Genomic DNA, 24,684 nt, shown 5'->3' on the forward strand with positions numbered 1-24,684 from the left:
GGTTGTTAAAAATTTAGGAAATATTTTATAAGAAATATGGTGTTATTGTTGAAATTTAAACTTTGGAACTATTTAAAATATAAATTAAAATATAAAGTATCAATTTCAACTTTTTCCAGTGACAAAAGGCCAATTTAATATTTTTAGAGTGCAATTGAAAATCAAAGGTGGTAATTTGGGTGCTATTTGAGAATTTTGAAAAGTGAAGGTACAAACGAAGGAGAATTGAAAGGTGGGGGGCTTTTTAGGGGTTAAACCATCAAAAAATAAGAGAGAATGAGCAGACGATCCCTATTGTTTGAAATTATTTTATCAAAATTCACTTAGGTATGAAAATGTGTTTAGTCTTTCAATGAGAATCATCCATTTTTCCCTTTATTTATGAGAATGAACTTTTCATTTACATAAAAATAAAATCAAAATAAGTTTAATTGAATATTTAATTAATAAATAAAAACTTATTTATCAAAAGAAAATAATAATAAAAATCGAAGATTAAATTTTATAAAAAAATTATAGTTTATTTAATATTGGATATTAATGAAAAAAAATGCAAAACACTAAATTTGATTGCATTTATAGAAATATACATTCGATTCAAACCGAAGTGAATTAAGAAAAATATCTGTAAAACCGAACTAAAATTTTAAGGATTATTTTTTTCCAAATTAAACAGAATCGGTCGTTTTGGTCGATATTTTTTGTTTAATTTGATGATTTTAGTTCATTTTATATTGGAGCTTAACTTAAAATATTGATGTCCAAGACCGATCTGAATCGAACAATGAATTCATTAAATATCAAATCGAATCGAACCAAAATAATTTTTTTTTCCTATCAAGGTGAACCAAGATATTAAGAATGTTGATTTGGTATTTTATCAATAAGATATAGCCCAAATGTTATAAGCATTGGACATCAAACTGATAGGTCGTGGGTTCAAATCCTCCCATAAACGATCCCCCTCTCCAATTAACAAAAGAGAATGTTAATTTTTCAAATCGAACCAAAATTATTGGTTCCATTGGACTTTCAATTCAGTTGGTTATTTTAGCTCGATCTATTTTAGAACTTAAAAAATAAACTATATCGAAAACTAAACGGAACTGAAATTAAAATTTTGATGATATCAAACTAAATCAAGTTCGGTTTGATTTGATTATTTTGGCTTGATTTATATAAGAACTTTTGAAAAATAATTATTTTCAAAACCGAACGAAATTAAAAAATTCTATTTTTCAAACCTGAATCGAATCGAATTAAAATTTTATTTTGTTCTACAGCGAACTGAACCAAATTTTTCTATTTTTTCAAAAACAAACCGAACCAACCAAATCAATTTTTTTTAATTTTTTCATAATCGAACCGAACTAAAATTGTCTATTTTGTTCGATTGCGAACCGAATTAAAATTTTCTATTTTGTTCAATAACGAACCGATTTGATTTGTGAAAATTAGATAAAGAACCGATTTGAAAAAATGTTGAATTTAGTTCGGTTATTGAACTAAAATCTAATGCAGATACGAACCGATTTGATTCATGAAAATGTGATCCTTGCCCTGTGTCATTATTGAAGAAAATAGAAAATTTACGTGAGCGATCATCTGATTGGGTTGGGTTCTCAACTTGAGACATGCCCCTATTGACAGTGTCAAAATGTAGCTGCAAATGAAAGCAGGTACAACAAAGTTTATGTCATAGAGTGAGAGCCATTAAACTCTATTTCAATTGGGATTAGTCTGAACTGTTGATCTTTCTTAGCCATTAAACTTTGTTTTGAGTCTAAGCTGCTTCTGCAGGGTCGTTGGAATCAAAGTTTCAGTTCTATCCATTTATCGTCCAGTTTACCAATTAGTAACTAGCATTATTACTTCTTGTGACAGTATCTGCAATAAATATAAATAAATTATAATTTCAAAAGTTTAATTATAAAACCATTTTAATTATTTTTATTTAATTTTTATGATTTTTCAGACTTTCATGAATGGAAAATAAATTAAGGGATTAAATTAAACTTTATTTTTAACAATTAAGCCATTTAACTTATTTAACTAGTAGAAAGAGGTATTAGTTAATTTGATCAAATATTGAGGGGAAATTTTATATTTTTAACGTGAGAGAGAGACTTGATCATTTTGACGTCTGTCTAAATGAGGCCAACTCCCAGAGAGACGTTCTCGAGCCACCCTGGCTTGAAAGCAAAATGGTCTCTTTTCATTTCCTGCCCTCCTTGAAATAGTTGCTAGTATATTCGATAGAGCCAAAAAGATTTCCCCATTGATAGCTTCATAATTCATTCATGCTAAATTGCTCAAACCCAATTAATTAACCTTGTGTGCTCCCGGTTTTTAGTAATTATCTCATAAAAATATGTTTATCAATTATCATACTATGATAAAAAGAAAGGACACGGCGGACGAATCAAAATAAGTACCATCCATAAAGCAACTTACTAGAGAAGAATCCACATAAATGAATATACCACAATCCCCATGCTTGGTATTTGAACAATTTATACACTACCCAAAAAGTATGCAGCTTGTGCCATTCTAGCACTGTCAACTTGCAGTATAATCATAAGTATGCTCCGTATTAATAGCACATGAAGTTAGATGCATGAACACATCTAACAAATGAGCACAGCAACAGGCAAGTAGTAGAAGAAAAAAGAGCATCGAACTTACTTAAAACCCGAACATAAAGCAATCCAGGAAACATAGATACCAAAATGATATTTTCACAATGAAATTATTAAAAAAGAAAACTAGAAGAAGTTTATTTATTTTTCAAACCACAGCTCTCAGTTATACTTCTTCTCATCCTTGATTCAAGGTGAAATAAAACCAACAAAGTGAAACATCTCAAAAGCCTTAAATAAGGGCAGCAAAACCTGTCATTGAACTTATATAAGCAATGCCAAACACAAGCATTTGATGTAAATATACTGCGGACATATAGCAAAAAAATTTGTAATAGCAGCTTCATAAGCGGCAAGATTAATACTAAAACAAGCATCTAACAGAAACATAGAGTGATGCTGACATATAGATAAAACTTTGGTAATAGCAGCTCGGTTAGGGGTAGTCGCGCACTCAAGATTGTAATTTAAAGTTCAAATAAATTATCAGTGGTAAGGAAACGAGTAATGTAAAAGTTCATCCACTTAAAAAAGTATAATACTCACCTGAAAAAAGCAGATACAACTGAGTCCAAAAATAGGCGAAGCTCGAATTCGAAATTGAAAATAAGTTTTCACTTCTCATTAATGTAAAGCTCTACTATCTCTAATGCAAGCAATTCTTTTTATATGAAAATGATAGTTCTGATGTCTTCTATAAGCTTCTTAAGAAAATCACAAACGATTATATTCCTTTCAAAATTTTAAAACACAATCATCTATATCAAACAATAAAGAATATAAATTCAAAGTAAATGCCACATATATAACATGTGCTGACCTCTATTTCTTCCCACTCTTCATTTGGAATTGAAGGTGTATGCTGAAGCCCAAAGGCTAAAGAAAACTTGCGATTTAATGGGACACGAGAACTACCATAAGCCAGGATATAACCTTAAATAGGAGTTCATGAAGCTGTATAAAATAAGATAATAGTTTTACAGATCAAAGCCTACTTTTGGTCATCAGAATAGGCAACATAAACTTTTAGCAAACGGGATAAAAGTTTCATAACATCTCATCGCTTATGAAGTTTCCACCGAAACCATTAAAATGTGTCATGCTTATGTGACAAAAAGTTAAAACAAATTAAATCATCGCATTGAAAGAAGGTCGAGAGTTTGAAATTCCAACACTAAAATACAGATTTTAGTAACACTGCCAGCATAATCCGAGCATACTAGGATACATCACAATCTCTTAATGAAGCTTTATAAAATTAGATAAATTTTACGACGAAAGCCTACTTTTTTCATCATCAAACATTAATTCTTGCAAAAGGGGCACATATTTCTTAAAATTCGATCACTCATAATGTTTCCACCAAAATAATTAAAATGTCTCGTGATAACGAAATAAAAAATTGAGACACAAATTGAGTAGAAACGAGTAAATAATTAATGACATTAAAATGAGACCACGAATTACAACTTTGAAATGCAAATTTCAGCGATACTGCCAACAAAATACAAGCAATAAAAATAACAATTTTAAAATCAAATCCAACTTTCTCGTTCCTTAGAATAGGCAACATAATTAAAAACAAAAAAACAAAAGTTACCATAGATAATGTAACATTTGATCGCTCAAGAGAGTTTTCACATATACTATTGAAATGTTTCATGATTGCAGGACAAAAAAATGAGACAAAAGAGGTCGCATTAAAACAAGGCCACTGGTTTAAAGTTTCAACTCCGAGATACAGATTTTAGAGACACTACCAGTAATATCATAGCATACCATTAACTTTCCACCAAAACCATTAAAATTAAGATCAAATCCAACCTTTTTCTTCATCAAAATAGGTAACATAAACCTTGTCGCAAACAGGGTAGAAGTTTAATAAGATTTGACCACTCGTAAAATTTCCACCAAAAACATTATAATATCTTACGATTACGGGATAAAAATTAAGACAAAATAAGGTCATATGAAGTAAATAACAGCATTAAAATCAAATAACAAATTTAAAGTTCCAACTTTAAAATACAAATTTCAGAGATAATGCCAATAATATCCGAGCATACCACGACGGATCACAATCTCTTAATAAATCTTTGTAAATTTTAATAAAAAAAAATTAAGATCATATCCAACTTTACGCTTCATTAGAATTGATAGCATAAATAGCATAAGCGAAGAATACTTGGTTCTTCCTCTTTTAGCTTTTCCCTTAATTAGAAGGGGTAATTAATATTAAATGTTCCAACTTATTGCAAACGGGATAGAAGTTTCATAAAATATGACCACTCATAAAGTTTTCGTGGATATCATGGAAATGTCTCATGATCAAAAAATTGAGACAAATATAAAGTCGCAGCAAGTAAATAGTCGCATTAAAAGGAGGCCGTGAGTATATCTCATGATCATGGGACAATAAATTGAGACAAAAAGAATAAAGCCGTATCAAGTAGATAATCGCATTAAAAAGAGGCCATGAGTTTGAAGTTCCAACTTTGAAATACAAATTTCAATGACCATGCCAGCAAAATCTGAGCATATCATGACACATCCCAATCTCTTAATGTAGAAAAAATGAAGCTACAAAAAATCAGGAGACCGGGGCGCATCGCCGATCTCTTAATGAAGCTAGAAAAAATCAGGTAACAATTTTAAGATTAAAACCAAGTTTTTCTTCACCAGAATAGCCAACATACACATTGTTGCGAACGGTTTAGAAGTTTCATAAAATTTAATTATTCATAAAGTTTCCACCAAAATCAGTAAGATATCGCAAGATTACGGGACAAAATTTAAGGTTGCATCAAGTAAACAGTGACAATAAAATGAGATCAAGCATTTGAAATTCCAACTTTGAAATAAAAATTTCAGCCATAACAATTTCCGAGCATACCAGGTCATATTATAATCTCTTAATGAAGCTATATAAATTTTGATAAAAAAGATTTAAGATCAAGTCCAACTCTTTCTAACCAGGTCATATGTTTCATAAACTCCAATAACTCGAAAAGTTTTCACAAAACCTATTCAAACATCTCATGATTACGGGACAAAATATTGAGAAAAAATAATGTTACATCAAATAAATAATCACATTGAAATGAGTCCACGAGTTTGAAATTTCTACTATGAGATATAAATTTTGATGTTCTAGCAGGAAAATCCAAGTACACCAAGAGACATCAAGATCTCTTAATAAAGCCTTATAAAATTAGATAATAATTTAAAGATCAAAACCAACTTATTTTCATCGGAATAGGCAGCATGCCCCTTTTGCGAACAGGACAGAAGTTCCATAAAGTTTAATCTTTTGCAAAGTTTCCACCAAAACCTTTAAAATGTCGCATGATTACAGGACAAAAAATAATGCCTCAAGTAAATAATGACATTATTATGATATCAAGAATTTGAGGTTCCAACTTTGAAATAAAAGTTCAGTGATAATGTCCGGGTCACATCATTATCTCTTAATAAATTTCTATAAATTTTAATGAAAGATTTAAGACCAAATCCAACTCTTTCTCCATCAGAATAGGCAACCGAAGTCTTATTGCAAACAGGACAAAAGTTTCATAAAAAACTAATCACTCGAAAAGTTTCCACCAAAACTATTACGTCCATAATTAGGGGACAAAAAGTTAAGAAAAAAATAAAATTTCATCAAGTAAATAATCGCATTACAATGAGGTCGGGAGTTTGAAAATTCAGAGGAGATACAAATTATAATGACACTAGCAGCAATATCCGAGTGTACAAGGAGACATCCATGATCTCTTAATGAAGCTATATAAAATCAGACAACAATTTTATGATCAAAACCAACTTCTTCTTCGTAAGAATAGCCAACACCCACATTGTTGCAAACGAGATAGAAGTTCCATGAAATTTTATTAAAATGTCGCATGATTACAGTACAAAAAATAATGTCACATCAAGTAAATAATGACATTAAAATGAGATCAAGCATTTGAAATTCAAACTTTGAAATTAAAATTTCAGCGATAATGCAAACCATTTCCGAGCATACCAGGTCACATTAAATTTTTTTTAATAAAGCTTTATAAATTTAATAGATGATTTAAGATCAGGTCTAACTCTTTCTTAATCAGAGTAGGCAACATAATCCTTGTTGCAAACGGGACAGACATTTCATAAACTCCAATTACTCAAAAGTTTTCCCAAAATATATAAAACGCCTCATGATTACGATACAAAATATTGAAATAAAATAAGGTTCCATCAAGTAAATAATCACCTTAAAATGAGTCCACGAGTTTGAAATTTCAACTTTGAGATACAAATTTTAATATATTAGCAGGAAAATCGGAGTATACCAAGAGACATCAAGATCTCTTAATAAAGCCTTATAAAAATAGATAATAATTTTAAGATCAACCCCAACTTATTTTTCATCAGACTAGGCAGCATACACCTTTTGCAAGCGGGACAGAAGTTCCATAAAATTTAATATTTTGCAAAGTTTCCACCAAACCATTAAAATGTCGCATGATTACGGGACAAAAAATAATGCCTCATCAAGTAAATAATGACATTATAATGAGATCAGGAATTTAAGGTTCCAATTTTGAAATAAAAGTTCAGTGATAATGCCAACAAATTCAGTACCAGGTAACATCATTATCTCTTAATGAAGTTCTATAAATTTTAATGAAAGATTTAAGACCAAATCCAACTCTTTCTCCATCAGAATAGACAACTGAAACCTTGTTGCAAATGAGATAAAAGTTTCATAAAACACTAATCACTCGAAAAGTTTCAACCAAAACATTGAGAAAATAAAATAAAATTTCATCAAGTAAATAATCACATTATAACGAGGCCACGAGTTTGAAATTTCAGCTGAGATATAAATTTCAATGTCACTAGTAACAATATCTGAGTATACAAGGAGACATCTACGATCTCTTAATGAAGCTATATAAAATCAGATAATAATTTTACGATCAAAACCAGTTTTTTCTTCATAAGAATAGCCACAAACACATTGTTGCAAATAAGACAGAAGTTCCATGAAATTTAATCATTTGTAAAGTTTCCACCAAAATCTTTAAAATGTCGCATGATTACGGGACAACAAATAATGCCACATCAAGTAAATAATGACATTAAAATGTCAGCGATAATGCCAGCAACTTTCAAGCATACCATGTCACATAAAAATTTCTTAATAGAGTTCTATAAATTTTGATAGAATATTTAAGATCAGATCCAACTCTTTCTTAATATATTTCTTAATCAGAATAGGCAACATAAACCTTGTTGCAAACGAGACACATTTCATAAACTCAAATAACTCAAAAGTTTTTATAAAAACTATTAAAACATCTCATGATTACGGGACAAAATATTGAAATAAAATAAGGTTACATCAAGTAAATAATCACCTTGAAATAAGTCCACGAGTTTGAAATTTCAACTCAGAGATATAAATTTTAATGTACTAGCAGAAAAATCCGAGCATACCAAGAGACATCAAGATCTCTTAATAAAGCCTTATAAATTAGAAATAATTTTAAGATCAAAACCAACTCATTTTTCATTAGAATAGGCAACATACACCTTTTGCAAACGGGACAAAAGTTCCATACAATTTAATCTTTTGTAAAGTTTCCACCAAAACCATTAAAATGTCGCATGATTACAGGACAAAAAATAATGCCTCGTCAAGTAAATAATGGCATTATAATGAGATCAAGAATTTGAGGTTCCAACTTCGAAATAAAAGTGTAATGATAATGCCAACAAATTCAGAGCATACCAGGTCAAATCATTAACTCTTAATGAAGTTTTATAAATTTTAATTAATGAAAGACTTAAGACCAAATCCAACTCTTTCTCCATCAAAATAGGCAACTGAAACCTTGTTGCAATCGGGACAAAAGTTTCATAAGAAAATTAATCACTCGAAAAGTTCCAACCAAAACTATTACAATGTCTCATGATTACGAGGCTAAAAATTGAGAGAAAAATAAAATTTCATCAAGTAAATAATCGCATTATAATGAGGCCACGAGTTTGAAATTTCCGCTAAGATACAAATTTTAATGACACTAGCAACAATATCCAAGTATACAAGGAGACATCCATGATCTCTTAATGAAGCTATATAAAATCAGATAACAATTTGACGATCAAAACCAGCTTTTTCTTCATAAGAATAGCCAACATACACATTGTTGCAAACGAGACAGAAGTTCCATGAACTTTAATCATTTGTAAAGTTTCCACCAAAACATTTAAAATGTCGCATGATTACGGGACTAAAAATAATGCCACATCAAGTAAATAATGACATTAAAATGACATCAAGCATTTGAAATTCCAACTTTGAAATAAACATTTCAGCGATAATGCCAACAATTTCAAAGCCTACCAGGTCACATTAAAATTTCTTAATAAAGCTTTATAAGTTTTGATAGAAGATTTAAGATCAAGTCCAACTCTTTCTTAATCAGAATAGGCAACATAAACCTTGTTGCAAACGGTAACTCAAAAAGTTTTCCCAAAAACTATTAAACTGTATAATGATTACGGGACAATGTTAAGATAAAATAAGGTTACATCAAGTAAATAATCACCTTGAAATGAGTCCACAAGTTTGAAATTTCAACTCTGAGATACAAATTGTAATGTACCAGCAGGAAAATCCGAGTATACCAAGAGATATCAAGATCTCTTAATAAAGCCTTATAAAATTAGATAATAATTTTAAGATCAAAACCAACTTATTTTTCATCAGAATAGGCAGCGTACACCTTTTGCGAACGGTACAGAAGTCCATAAAATTTAACCTTTTGCGAACGGTACAGAAGTTCCATAAAATTTAACCTTTTGCAATGTTTCCACCGAAACCATTAAATTGTCGCATGATTAATGGACAAAAAATAATGCCTCATCAAGTAAATAATAACATTATAATGAGATCAAGAATTTGAGGTTCCAACTTTAAAATAAAAGTTCAGTGATAATGCCAACAAATTCAGAGCATACCAGGTCGCATCATTATCCCTTAATGAAGTTTTATAAATTTTAATGAAAAAATTAAGACCAAATCCAACTCTTTTTCCATTAGAATAGGCAACCAAAACCTTGTTGCAAACAGAACAAAAGTTTCATAAAAAACTAATCACTTGAAAAGTTTCATAAAAAACTATTACGTCTTCTCATGATTACGGGACCAAAAATTGAGAAAAAAAATAAAATTTCATCAAGTAAATTATCACATTATAATGAGGTCACGGGTTTGAAATTTCAGCTGAGATACAAATTTTAATGACACTAGCAGCAATATCCGAGTATACCAGGTGACATCACGATCTCTTAATGAAGCTATATAAAATAATATAACTATTTTAAGATCAAAATTTAACCAACTTTTTCTTTATCAGAATAGCCAACATACACATTGTTGTCGACGGTATAGAAGTTCAATAAAATTTAATTACTCATAAAGTTTCCAGCAAAAACACTAAGATGTCAGCAAGATTATGAGACAAAAAAATTGAGACACGATTTAAGGTCGCATTAAGTAAAGAGTGACATTAAAATGGGATCAAGATCTGAAATTCCAACTTATAAATAATAATTTCAGCGCTAATACCGGCAATTTTCGAGCATACCGGGTCACATCATAATCTCTTAATGATACTTTATATATTTTAATAAAATACTTAAGTTCAAATCCAATTCTTTCATCAGAATAGGCAACATAAACCTTGTCGCAAACTGGATAGAAGTTAAATAAAAAATTCAGCGATAATGCCAACAATTTCAAAGCCTACCAGGTCACATTAAAATTTCTTAATAAAGCTTTATAAGTTTCGATAGAAGATTTAAGATCAAGTCCAACTCTTTCTTAATTAGAATAGGCAACATAAACCTTGTTGCAAACAGTAACTCAAAATGTTTTCCCAAAAACTATAAAAATGTATAATGATTACGGGACAATGTTAAGACAAAAAAAGGTTACATCAAGTAAATAATTACCTTGAAATGAGTCCACGAGTTTGAAATTTCAACTCTGAGATACAAATTGTAATGTACTAGCATGAAAATCCGAGTATACCAAGAGATATCAAGATCTCTTAATAAAGCCTTATAAAATTAGATAATAATTTTAAGATCAAAATCAACTTATTTTTCATCAACGGTACAGAAGTCCATAAAATTTAACCTTTTGCGAACGGTACAGAAGTTCCATAAAATTTAAACTTTTGCAATGTTTCCACCGAAACCATTAAATTGTCGCATGATTAATGGACAAAAAATAATGCCTCATCAAGTAAATAATGACATTATAATGAGATCAAGAATTTGAGGTTCCAACTTTAAAATAAAAGTTCAGTGATAATGCCAACAAATTCAGAGCATACCAGGTCGCATCATTATCTCTTAATGAAGTTTTATAAATTTTAATGAAAGATTTAAGACCAAATCCAACTATTTTTCCATCAGAACAGGCAACCAAAACCTTGTTGCAAACAGAACAAAAGTTTCATAAAAAACTAATCACTTGAAAAGTTTAATAAAAAACTATTACGTCTTCTCATTATTACGGGACCAAAAATTGAGAAAAAAAATAAAATTTCATCAAGTAAATTATCACATTATAATGAGGTCACGGATTTGAAATTTCAGCTGAGATACAAATTTTAATGACACTAGCAGCAATATCCGAGTATACCAGGTGACATCACGATCTCTTAATGAAGCTATATAAAATAATATAACTATTTTAAGATCAAAATTTAACCAACTTTTTCTTTATCAGAATAGCCAACATACACATTGTTGTCGACGGTATAGAAGTTCAATAAAATTTAATTACTCATAAAGTTTCCAGCAAAAACACTAAGATGCCAGCAAGATTATGAGACAAAAAAATTGAGACACAATTTAAGGTCGCATTAAGTAAAGAGTGACATTAAAATGGGATCAAGATCTGAAATTCCAACTTTTAAATAATAATTTCAGCGCTAATACCGGCAATTTTCGAGCATACCGGGTCACATCATAATCTCTTAATGATACTTTATATATTTTAATAAAATACTTAAGTTCAAATCCAATTCTTTCATCAGAATAGGCAACATAAACCTTGTCGCAAACTGGATAGAAGTTAAATAAAAAATTCAGCGATAATGCCAACAATTTCAAAGCCTACCAGGTCACATTAAAATTTCTTAATAAAGCTTTATAAGTTTCGATAGAAGATTTAAGATCAAGTCCAACTCTTTCTTAATTAGAATAGGCAACATAAACCTTGTTGCAAACAGTAACTCAAAATGTTTTCCCAAAAACTATAAAAATGTATAATGATTACGGGACAATGTTAAGACAAAAAAAGGTTACATCAAGTAAATAATTACCTTGAAATGAGTCCACGAGTTTGAAATTTCAACTCTGAGATACAAATTGTAATGTACTAGCATGAAAATCCGAGTATACCAAGAGATATCAAGATCTCTTAATAAAGCCTTATAAAATTAGATAATAATTTTAAGATCAAAACCAACTTATTTTTCATCAACGGTACAGAAGTCCATAAAATTTAACCTTTTGCGAACGGTACAGAAGTTCCATAAAATTTAAACTTTTGCAATGTTTCCACCGAAACCATTAAATTGTCGCATGATTAATGGACAAAAAATAATGCCTCATCAAGTAAACAATGACATTATAATGAGATCAAGAATTTGAGGTTCCAACTTTAAAATAAAAGTTCAGTGATAATGCCAACAAATTCAGAGCATACCAGGTCGCATCATTATCTCTTAATGAAGTTTTATAAATTTTAATGAAAGATTTAAGACCAAATCCAACTATTTTTCCATCAGAACAGGCAACCAAAACCTTGTTGCAAACAGAACAAAAGTTTCATAAAAAACTAATCACTTGAAAAGTTTAATAAAAAACTATTACGTTTTCTCATGATTACGGGACCAAAAATTGAGAAAAAAAATAAAATTTCATCAAGTAAATTATCACATTATAATGAGGTCACGGATTTGAAATTTCAGCTGAGATACAAATTTTAATGACACTAGCAGCAATATCCGAGTATACCAGGTGACATCACGATCTCTTAATGAAGCTATATAAAATAATATAACTATTTTAAGATCAAAATTTAACCAACTTTTTCTTTATCAGAATAGCCAACATACACATTGTTGTCGACGGTATAGAAGTTCAATAAAATTTAATTACTCATAAAGTTTCCAGCAAAAACACTAAGATGTCAGCAAGATTATGAGACAAAAAAATTGAGACACAATTTAAGGTCGCATTAAGTAAAGAGTGACATTAAAATGGGATCAAGATTTGAAATTCCAACTTTTAAATAATAATTTCAGCGCTAATACCGGCAATTTTCGAGCATACCGGGTCACATCATAATCTCTTAATGATACTTTATATATTTTAATAAAATACTTAAGTTCAAATCCAATTCTTTCATCAGAATAGGCAACATAAACCTTGTCGCAAACTGGATAGAAGTTAAATAAAAAATTCAGCGATAATGCCAACAATTTCAAAGCCTACCAGGTCACATTAAAATTTCTTAATAAGGCTTTATAAGTTTCGATAGAAGATTTAAGATCAAGTCCAACTCTTTCTTAATTAGAATAGGCAACATTAACTTTGTTGCAAACAGTAACTCAAAATGTTTTCCCAAAAACTATAAAAATGTATAATGATTACGGGACAATGTTAAGACAAAATAAGGTTACATCAAGTAAATAATTACCTTGAAATGAGTCCACGAGTTTGAAATTTCAACTATGAGATACAAATTTTAATGACACTAGCAGCACAGTCCGAGTTCACGGGGAGACATCACGGTCTCTTGATAAAGTCTTATAGAATTAGATAACAATTCTAATATCAAAACCAACTTTTTCTTCATCAGAATAGGCAACACACACCTTGTTGCAAAACATTTAAATGTTGCATGATTACGGGACAAAGAGTAATGTCGCATCAAGTAAATAATGACATTATATTGGGAACAAGAATTTGAAGTTCCAACTTTGAAACAAAAAATTTGGTGATAATGCCAACAAACTCCGAGCATACCGGGTCACATCATAATCTCCTAATTAAGCTTTATAATTTTAATAAAATATTTAAAGATCAAATCCAACACTTGTTTAATCAGAATAGGCAACATAAACCAGGTTGCAAACGGGACAGAATTTCTATAAAAATTCAATATCTCATAAAGTTTTCCCACAACTATTAAAACATCTCATGATTACATGACATAATATTGAGAAAATATAAGGGTTACAGTTACATCAACCAAATTAGGGCACGAGTTTGAATTTCAACTTTGAGGTACATATTTAAAAGACACTAGCAGCAATATTCAAGTATATCAGGAGACATCACGATCTCTTAATAAAATCTTATAAAATTAGATAACAATTGTAAGATTAAAACCAACTTTTTCTTCATCAAAATAGGCAAACATACACCTTGTTGCAAGGGGACAAAAGTTTCATAAAGTTTCCAACGAATCCATTAAAATGTCTGCATAATTACGGGGAAAAAATTGAGACAAAGTTTTAAGGTCGCATCAAGTAAATAATGATATTAGAATGAGATCAAATATTTGACGGTCGCATGAAGTAAATAATTTCATTAAACAGAGAATTAGAGAGAAATAACCTGAAAGGCTACAACGTTGCAATCAGAATCAGAAAATCCGGCGGGACGGTAACCTTCAACGGTGTATTCTCTCTCCATCTCTTTTAAACAATTTATGAAAAATAGCCGATCGGTACTACTCTGCTATGGAGATCCCATGACAATTTCTTTACAAGAGAGAATGTGAGAAACGCCGTGAGAGAGGCTATGTTTCAAACAGAATTAAAAGATCGGACGATCTTATGAGGCGGCAGGCGGCGAAAGGAGCCCCACACCGTGCCTTCTTTCTCGCCATCTATCTCACGAAACAATTTCATGATCGGTGTTCGTTTATTTGTAAGAACATATTTAACATCTGCTTAGTACAATTGTAACCCTAATTGACTCTTATTTAGGACAATATGTAGGGTTATTTGAGTAATTTTGATTAAATAAAATATTGATACATAGTAATGATTAAATTTGTTCAAGCGTTTTTATAACGCAACTTTCAAGTTTCAAAATAACGCCAATTTCCCCTTAATAGGATTTAAGTAGCTTCAGGTTTTTTTAGCCAAAACTGCAAAAAAAATTGTCGTTTACTGCTTAAACTGAAAAAGCAGGACACTAAAAATATAAAAGACTGTTTATCATTATCTATTTTTATTATAGTGTCGCTTTACGTGTTTCACACATATCTCGTAGTGTGACTCGTCAAATTATCAACTTATATTTAAAATGATAGTTAATTAGGAATAATTTATTATATTTAATATTTTAAATAATTTATTAATAGTTTAATATTTTTAATTGATATTAAATTTTATATTTATAGAAAATTTAAATAGAAAATATCAAATTAATTAAAGTAGTTTATCTTATTTAAAATTCTATATGATTGAAGAAGTAATTATTAAATATTTTAAATAGTTTATTTTAGTTAGTACTCTAAAAAATTATCTCATCATAGTAGTTTATTTTAGTTAGTACTCTAATTTTAATAGTTATCTTAACATAATATATTATTTTAGTTAGTACTCTATTTTTAATATTATTTTAATAGGTTTTAATGAATATGTAATTTACTATACTAATGAATAAAATGTGTTTTACTTTCTTTATATCCTTTATTAATATTATTTACCATTATATTCTTATGTTTATATTTATATTTATGTATGTGTGTGTGTATATATATATATATATATATATATATATGTGTGTGTGTGTGTGTATTATGGTATTAATACTATATAATTTACATTTATTTAACAATATATTATAAAAATAAAAAAAATGAAAATGAAAATGCATTATATGATAAAATTTAATGTCTTTGGTGATGACAATTATTAAGCTGATTATAACACTCAGCACTTGAAAATATCAGTGATTAATATATTTAATTTTAGAATTCAACACTTAATTTTTCAGCGCTTAATTTTCAATTTAATCAAACACCACTTTAATATTACTGATCCGATAAATTTATTTAATATTTTAAGTAATAAAAGCTAATAACTGTCATGTATTTTTGCTATTGTTATTTCTTTAGCAAATTACTATAAGATTTTTCTTATTTTGTCATAATTCACACTTTAATACCTTTTATTTGAAAATTAAACGATATTGTTTTTCACTTTTATTTTTGTCAACAGTTTATCTTCTCCTGTCTATTTTTGGTGTTAGTTAACGGAGTCAAAGGATTTAGAGATAAATTAATTTTAGAACATGAGAAATTAAATCGTTGACAAAAACAAAAGTGAGAGACAGAATCGTTAAGAGAAACAAAAGTACGGACCATATTATTTCGTTAATTCGGTTGACTAACACCAAATATGGACGGAAGGACTATATCATTAACAGAAGCAAAAATAAGGGATCATATCGTTTGATTTCAAATAAAAATAATTAAAGTGTGACAAATGTTAGAGTTCTTATAGTAATCTATAACATATATAAAATGCGGGAGAACACTTCCAATTACGGACAAAAATACCCTATCTCATAATTGTTAAAAATCTCCTATAATCCCAATCAACCACAAACACTTTTATATATATACAAATTATCTAACTTTAAAGAAATATTTTCTAATGCTAATCAAACATTTATAAATCTTTTTTAATCCTAATTACATATAATATTGTAATCTCTTAATGTGGAGTTTTTCTATATGCATTAGGTTATTTATATTATTGATTTAAATTTAAATTTTTTATTCTATATTTAGATAATATTAAATATAAATAACGATAAATATAAAAAAGGAAACCACGAGCAACAATCTCAAATGTAAATTATGATAAATATAAAATTAAAAAATTAAAAAAGCACGCTCACACTCATAATTTCAAATATAAATAATAAATGATTAATTAATATTAATTAAGCATATCAAACATTATATTAATTAAGCATATCTAACAAATAGGTTCATGGATATGTATAATTCAATTTTTATAAATTATAAGAAATAAATATAAAAAAATCATATGAAATTTTATACTTTATCTTCTTTGTACGATTATACGTATTAGCTTATTTTTATTAAAGTTTAATTTTTAATTTTTTAATTCTATATTTAACTAATATAAAATATAAAAATTGACAAATATAAAAAAACAAAATGTAACTGTTTTAAATATAAATCATGTTACATATATATTTGCCAAATTTAATTCAACAATTTTATACATAAATTACGATAAATAAATAAAGCATGAACCACGTGCAATGCACGTGCACAACAAACTAGTTTGTTCAAATTTTTTTATGCTCGTTGCTGTTTTATAGAGAATGGTTGCATTTTAACGAATGTAATGTATAGTATTTTTCTTTTTTTGTCTTTCAATGTGTTTGATAATATCCTGAAAACATATAGTATCACTTTAAGGTAGTTTGCATCGAGTGTGTACCAAATTATCTAGTTTATTTTAGGCCCGATTATTTTTAAATCCAATTTTCATTTCATATTTTTATTAAATACGATCAAATTTTTAATTTTTGTAATTATGTTCAATTTGAAAAATTATTTATAATTGTTCTCAAAACTTTAAATTTTATTTTTTATATCCAAAATTAATTTTTTTATCAGTTACGATCAATTTTAAAAAATGCTTATTAACTTTTAAGAAGAGTTATTGTAAAGTTTTGGTCGCGATTGATTAAAAATAGTTTTACCTTTTATTTTATTATTTTCTTATATTGCATGATGAAATGATATACAGGTAATGAATATTATCTTATTTTAATGGCTGCTTTTGAAATTGTGGATTGGATTCATATAAGTGTAACTTATATTTTTAATAAGGAACATAATTCTCCAAAATCAGTTCAATTATATTTAGTTTTGTATTTTTTTTTCATAAAATAAGAGAGAACACTTTTGAGAATAATTGGCCATTTGATTTTTATTTTTGTGTTTTTAAAATACATAAAATGGCAACTGAAACCTTTTTTTTTTTGTTTAATAATACCTTAAACTAGTATCAACGTGGTTGCATTTTTTATGTAATATTTTATATCAACTCTTATATAGAATTTCTCTATTTTTGGAAGTGGTGGTCTCATCTCTCTAGCCTAGAGAGAGAGAAAAAATTCTTAGAGAGAAAAAGTTGGGTTTTCATTGTTTTCCAATGCAGGAGACGGTGATTTATCGCTTCTAGCCGGAAATTATAGCCTCTAGCTTATTTATTTTACGGTTTTTCTTATTTTTTTCCTGAATAAATTGATCTGTTTGTTAGAGCTTTGTATGTGTTATGTATGTTTTTATCAATGTTTTCAAAATCGGACCGGAGATCAAACCGGCTTCATCGGGGGTTCATGGTTCGACCGGTTCAATCGAGTTCAACCGAATTTTTTAACTATAATAAATATAAATTATTTAAATTAAAAATACATGTATTATAAATAAAAAATATGATAAAATATTTCAATAAAATATTTTTTAAATTTTATTATATAAAATATAATTTTAAAGTATTAATATTTAAAAATATATGGAATAATTACTCTGAATGAAAAAAAAATTAATTTTCATATCAATTGTTATTAAATCAAAACTATACAATTAAATAAAATTAATTACTAAATGTTTAAAATACAATTATAATTAATTAATATTTAAATGTATATAGAATAATTATATTGTATGAAAAAAAGAAAAAAAAAGCTGTCAAAAAATTTAACTTTTAATTTAATATGTCATTATATTTTTATTTTAAAATATAAAAATAATTTATTGTGTGAAATATAATCATAAATAATACTTCAAAGTAAATGAGGTTATAATTATCATTAACAATATATTAAAAATATAATATAACATTTTATAAATAAAAAATAGGATAGCACATTTAAATAAAATATAATTATTAAATTTCTCTATATGCAATAGTATTAAAGAGAATAGTTATTTTGTTGAGTGGAAATATTTTTTTATGAGAGTTGAAATGCCATGTGATGTGAGAGGAAAAAAAAAGAAGGCCAAACACATATTTGGGTCCCTGTACTATCATTCTTTTTCAACTTGAGTCCCTGAACTATAAAACGTTTAAAATAAATCCCTGCACTATCACTCTTTTTCAACTTGAGTCCCTGAACTATAAAACGTTTAAAATAAATTCCTGCACTATTAAAAATATCTATTTTAAGTCCCTATCATTGCGCAAGTTAACGGAATGTGGATGACGTTAACAATTACAAATTAAAAATACTATTTTGGTCTCTGCACTATCATTTTTTTCCAAATTGAGTCCTTACACTATTAGAAACATCAATTGTAAGTCCTTCTATCACATAATTTAAATAATATTAATAATAATTTTTATTTTCTTTTCTTTTTAATGTTACTAAATGATTTTAGCATTTTCAAAACTAGAATCATCTCCAACTATTAATAAATTTTTTGCAATTAAATTTAAAATTTTGATTATTTAAAATTTATTAATTTGATTAAATAAAAATAATTTTTTTATTTATACAATTAATGTTTTATTTTATACTATTAATTTTTTATTTTTATAAAAAAATTAAATATATTAAAACTGTTCATCTACCTCGCAATCTTTAAAATATCATATTTTTAAAAATATTTATTTTATTTAACTAAATTAATTTATTTTGAATTAGTTAATTTTGAGTAACTAAAAATTTAAGTTAGATTTATAGTGTAAGGACTCAAATGGTAAAAAAAATTATAGTGTAAGGACTCAAAATTTTAATTTCATAAATTTTAACTACAACCAATCTCAGAGTCAAGCGTTTGTATCTCACTCTCTAACGGAATGGCACGGAGGGACTTAAATCAGAGACTTTTGATAGTGCAAGGACTTATTTTAAACGTTTTATAGTTTGGGGACTTAAGTTGGAAAAAAATAATAGTGCAGAGACCCAAATATGTGTTTGGCCAAAAAAGAATAACATGTAAAAATTATAATTATTACTATGAGAGAGAAATAGAGTGCACATGGATGAGAGAAAAACAAGGATACATGGGTAGGGAACCACAAGTGTATTTTCTGTCAAACAAAAATTACCTTCTTCGACTCATTTTCTAAAAACGGGATTTGGCCGGTTTTTATGGAAAATCGGATTTTTACGGTTGAATCCAGTTTTTGACCGATTTTTAGTGTTACGATTTTTATAAAAAACCGGACCAGGCGGTTCCTGATTAACTCGGTTCAGTCCGTTTTTCACAACATTGGTTTTAATTCGATTTACATTTTGTTTGTGTGCATCCTTGAGTCGTTCAAAACTTTTCAACGTTTGTTTAAATAAAAAAACAAGGTTTTGATATTATCATATGAAGTATATTAGCAACGGAACAAATGGTAAATAAAAGTTTAGAGATTCAATTGGTGTCAAAAAACATTTAACACTTGAATTCTTCTTATTTATTGTCACCTGTAAAATTTATACATTTAATTTTATATTATTGTTTCGTTTTTTTTCGTAGATCAGTTATAGGGTTCTATTTTTTTTTTTTATAATTTTGCTCTACAACATACTTTGACGGTTAGTTTGTTGTAATTCCGGTTTAATTCCTTAATATCATAATATGCTGTTAAAAAAAAAATTGCCCTGTCTCTAACTGCCACCTCACGCTTCTCTTTGGCAATTTCGTTAACTCTTGGAAATGCTAATGTGCATCTGCGGATAGCAAAAGACTGGTCTTAACATATTGTGGAATTATACAAAGGCGGTTTACTAAAATCAAAACCAGAATTTGCTTGAATCTTCCAATAACAATACTAAAATTTTGAAGAGAAAAACCCTAATTATGTTCTTAGGGTTTCTGATGATTCCAAATTCCAAATTTCTTGATTATTATTGTTGAGATAATCGATAGGAAATATGGAAGGTAGAGAGGATAGCATTAATCAGAATAAGGATAAGAAATGGCAGCCACCGAACAAACCCTTTCAACAGAAATCAGAAGCAGAGGACATCAAACTCTGGGGCGTGTTTCTCTTCGGTCTTATCGGCGCCACCGCCACTACTTTCGCTGTGAGTTCCATTTCTCTTTTTATTTGCATTTAATTACTTCGGGATAGAAAAAATTGCAATTGATCGGCACTGTATAATTGTGCGACATAATATTTGTACTAGCAATCTAAATATTGTATTTATTTGATAATCTGACAATTTAACATCACACAACATCTGATAGGGTTATATATAAGTAAATTTTAAATGATTGATTCCAAATCTAAACAAGGCTAGTTAGTTTCGGACAGTGCAATTAGTAAGCCATTTATCGAACTGGGTTCGGATTACTAGCTGGATTTTAGCCTTGTTTAAGATTCATAGGCTAAAAAGGTATTCATTTTTGGATTAGGCCTTAATTATGTTAATTTTAAATATATACGTATACAAAAACTTTGTTTGTTTGCAGGATTCAGTTCACTGTCTACACTTTTCTAAGATATTATGTTCAAATAGTGACCTAATTAGTATAACATAAAACACAAATATGCATTTGATTTGTGGGACAGCTTGGTTAGATGCAAAGTTTTGATGGAAATAGCAATCTGGCAGGTTGGTCAGCTGAGGAGGACCGTTGATTGGTTCTATGCTCAGGTATACATGCATGTCTCTTATTTCTTGGCCTTTACCAGCTGCATTTCGGAATTGAATGGACCGTAATATTAAAAAATTTAGTTTCATTATCTTCTTATCTCTGAGACTCTAAGTAATGTTCTTTCTATCATGATGACTGGTTTTTTGCACAAGGTTACATTGATGCCATGGATCAGGTTACCTTTTTGCATGTCACATTCCAAGTTACTCATATTTTCCAATGCATCTTTCAGCTAACGAGATCACAGCCATCATGGAAAGGTAAAACAGGAAGCTCTTTCCGGTCAGCTTTTCAGGAGGAATCGTGGAAAAGGTATCAACGCCGATTGCAAGAGGAATACGAGGAAGAAATGGAGAGAGTAGTGAGTTATCTCTCCTGATTTACTCCTCTATATGTTGTATGACATAATTTACAAAATCACTCGTTTGTTATTTGGTTTCTTGTGTAGAAAGTGCATTAATTTGTGTCACTCTTGCTTAAAGCCATTCCACTTGCATCTTCCCACCACACTGTTCTTTTTCCCCTTGTTTTGAGTGCAATAACTATTAGCATGATTAAATATAGACTGTAATTTAAGAAATTCTTGAACTTAGTCATCCCATGAGTTGATGTTCATAATGAGTAAATAAGCTGAACATTAACCATGTGGATTAAAACTTTCGAGCAACTAAGTCACCGTCCATTAAATTATAGTTGATATTACTTGATAATGTAGGTTGATTTAAAGATATTTTATGTTGATGCTAGGTGGTGGATGGTTGAGATAATTGCTTGGTTTGATGAGGTTGGTCAAAATGTTTTGGTGTCCTTAATCTACTAATGATACAATTTTTTTTGCTCAAAATTTCTTCCTATATGGCTAACTAAAGTAATGGCTTTCTGAAAGTCAACATACTAAAGTAATGGCTTTCTGATAGTCGACATACTTTGTCAGCAATAGCTCTAGCTTCCAGCCAATATGATTCTGATGTCTGACATCTTAACGTACAATTTGTATGGTGTGATGCTTGGTTAGTTTGCGTGTTTGTTGACTTCATATGATTGCAAAAAATTATGTGACATTATTATCTGTAGGAACGTATAAGACGCATGCAAAGTGTGTTTAACAGAGAGAGGAACAAGTACAAGAGAAACTATGAGAGCTGGAGGGAAAATGGTCAAGGTCAATATCATCAGCATTTTCAGCGTGATGATTGGTATTGGAAAACTGATACATCCTTCAGAGATCAGAGGACTAACCCTCGGACTCCAAGAGAGAGTGCAAACTATCAATTATCGCATCATTACTTAGTTTTGGGCCTTAGCAGGTAATTCTAAGACTCATTGATGACTGATTGTGAACCATTTAAAACTGTGATTCTTGTTTAATTGACATGCTGTGAAGTTGTTTTAATGAAAGCTATTCAGATAATTTAAATTTCACTTGGTAGAATCATACTTTTTAAATGTGGTTTTTAGTTTAATTGGAACAAGTGTGAGTACTGAGTAGTATATTTGTGAATTGGGATAGAAATATCAGAGTTAACTTTTAGAAGAATAAATCTTATTGAGAGTTTAACAAAAAAAAATCTCATTGAGAGTTTAATAATTACCACAATTTCTATGCTTTAATACAATCTCATGATTATGTAGGCAGACCATTATATTGAAAATCATATTGAAAATTGAATTACTTCTTATGATAAAGAACTTTTTTACCATAGCATGAAATTGCCTCTCCCTGACAGCTTTTTGTAACATCTAAGCTCTCTTTTGATTCTGTGTTCTCAACTTTAATGCTAATAGAGCTTAATGGAGCATTTATGTGGAGTTTATTTTGATTTGTTAAAGTTGTTTTCTCTATAGGAATTGATATAAAAGTCACCCGGAGTCTGAGTGTGATCCTTTTTTGCTTTTCTGTTCTTAAGCTTGTGGAAAGTTGGTGCTTGGATGTAATTAGGATGTTTTAGGCACAATTAAGTTTCCATGCACCATTAACTTGCATTGAAGCAATTTTGCAAGCACTATGATAGCTATTAATTGACATTTTCACTTCCCTTCTTGTACAACAGGTCCAGAACAACACCATATACAGAAGCTGAGATTAAGGTATTACTCATACACAGTGTTCTTTTAAGTCAATGTTAAAAATCACGGTCCCTTCGTAAGCTGATATTGATTGCATGTGAACTTCTTCCTAAACAGCTACTTTGCTGCTGTCTTAATAGCCTGACTTTCTTTGTAGATCTTGTTGTTCTTTGTTGATCATGACTTGTTATATAGATCTATTTTCTGTTTGTGGACGTAATTTTATGGCCTATTTCAAATGATTTTCTTTACGGCCTGCAGAATGCATTTAGGATCAAAGCAAAGGAGTTTCATCCGGATCAAAACCAAGATAATAAAGGTTACATGTAGTTTCTTCCAGTAGTTTTGTTTTAATGACCTGCTGACTTTGCAATGATTTGGTCCCTTAAAAAATATCTTCACGACTTACTGCAGAGGCTGCTGAGGCAAAGTTCAAAGAAGTCATGACTTCATATGAAGCTATTAAGCAGGAAAGGAAGGACATGAAATGATGAGTTTGGTAATTGCTAGAGGCGTTTCGCAAACCAAGAAGGATGCAGTCCATTGCTATCCATGTCGTCACTGCCGAAAATAGAATCTTATACAAATTTATTTTTGGATAACATAATGTTGTACTATAAGATTAACATTATAGAGAAAGAGGTTATTTTTTACATAATAAGGGCAGCTATGTATTTGTGTCAAAGCCCTTGTAATATTTTCTTTTTGGCCTACTTCCAGGAATTATGTAAAAAGGTAAAATTTCTTCATTATATTTCTCAAATGTAACAAGCAATCGGACTTGGAAAGAGTATATTCCCCGCATATGGCATGTGGTTTATGTTCTTCTGTCATTTCTATTTTTCTGCAACCAATACAATATATTAACATTGTCGTTTAGTTGCTTGGGCAGTTTACAGCTTGATGTATGCGCAGACATGTTATTGTCGTTTACTTGCTTGGCAGTTTACAACCTGGTGTGCATGCAGGTATGTGATTACTGATTAGTGATTACCGTACTTCTATATATGGAATACGAGATTGTTTTTAGTTTGCAGGTAGTTTGGAGTTGGACTGTTAAAAGTTAAAATTGAGGATTGAAAGTTTAACCTCAATAGAGAGGAATGTTTTAAACATATCTTTTCACTGTCTTGACAATTTTTACTTTTTTATCATATTAAATTAATATTTTTTTATTAATAAAATATATGAAAGTGAAATTATATACTGATTTTTAAAAATGATATATATAGAAATCTTAGA

At 29.1% G+C, this 24,684-nt stretch overlaps 1 protein-coding gene and 1 long non-coding RNA gene across 5 annotated transcripts; one reads left to right on the forward strand and one right to left on the reverse strand.

The window, feature by feature from the left end:
* Nucleotides 1-1,513: 1,513 nt before the first annotated feature.
* LOC126676463 (uncharacterized) lies at nt 1,514-14,782 on the reverse strand. 3 transcript variants are annotated; one of them, XR_008789804.1, is made up of 3 exons: nt 3,460-14,743; nt 2,686-2,891; nt 1,514-1,887 (listed from the first exon to the last, which is right to left on the reverse strand). It is a non-coding gene; the product is annotated as an uncharacterized LOC126676463 (long non-coding RNA). The 3 variants fall into 3 exon arrangements; XR_007640319.2 differs by lacking the exon at nt 2,686-2,891 and having other exon boundaries at nt 3,460-14,782; XR_008789803.1 differs by lacking the exon at nt 1,514-1,887 and having other exon boundaries at nt 2,421-2,891; nt 3,460-14,782.
* A 5,605-nt stretch (nt 14,783-20,387) lies between these two features.
* Nucleotides 20,388-24,267, forward strand: LOC126665821 (uncharacterized). 2 transcript variants are annotated; one of them, XM_050358747.2, is made up of 7 exons: nt 20,390-20,801; nt 21,333-21,374; nt 21,608-21,736; nt 22,450-22,682; nt 23,427-23,463; nt 23,704-23,761; nt 23,857-24,267. In XM_050358747.2, exons 1-7 carry the CDS (start codon nt 20,649-20,651, stop codon nt 23,931-23,933), a joined length of 729 nt encoding a protein of 242 aa, XP_050214704.1. In that variant the 5' UTR covers nt 20,390-20,648; the 3' UTR covers nt 23,934-24,267. The 2 variants fall into 2 exon arrangements, with proteins under 2 accessions (XP_050214705.1, XP_050214704.1); XM_050358748.2 differs by lacking the exon at nt 21,333-21,374 and having other exon boundaries at nt 20,388-20,801.
* Nucleotides 24,268-24,684: the final 417 nt, after the last annotated feature.

The sequence above is a fragment of the Mercurialis annua genome, linkage group LG1-X (assembly GCF_937616625.2).
Source record: "Mercurialis annua linkage group LG1-X, ddMerAnnu1.2, whole genome shotgun sequence".
In the NCBI taxonomy this organism is placed as follows: domain Eukaryota; kingdom Viridiplantae; phylum Streptophyta; class Magnoliopsida; order Malpighiales; family Euphorbiaceae; genus Mercurialis; species Mercurialis annua.

Bases quoted from the DNA above. Each gene is read 5' to 3' on its own strand.
- LOC126665821 (XM_050358747.2), top strand. From the start codon at position 20,649: ATGGAAGGTAGAGAGGATAGCATTAATCAGAATAAGGATAAGAAATGG. The intron at 21,737-22,449 runs GTGAGTTATCTC...TATTATCTGTAG, and splicing joins AGGAAGAAATGGAGAGAGTA to GAACGTATAAGACGCATGCA. The intron at 22,683-23,426 runs GTAATTCTAAGA...CTTGTACAACAG, and splicing joins TTAGTTTTGGGCCTTAGCAG to GTCCAGAACAACACCATATA.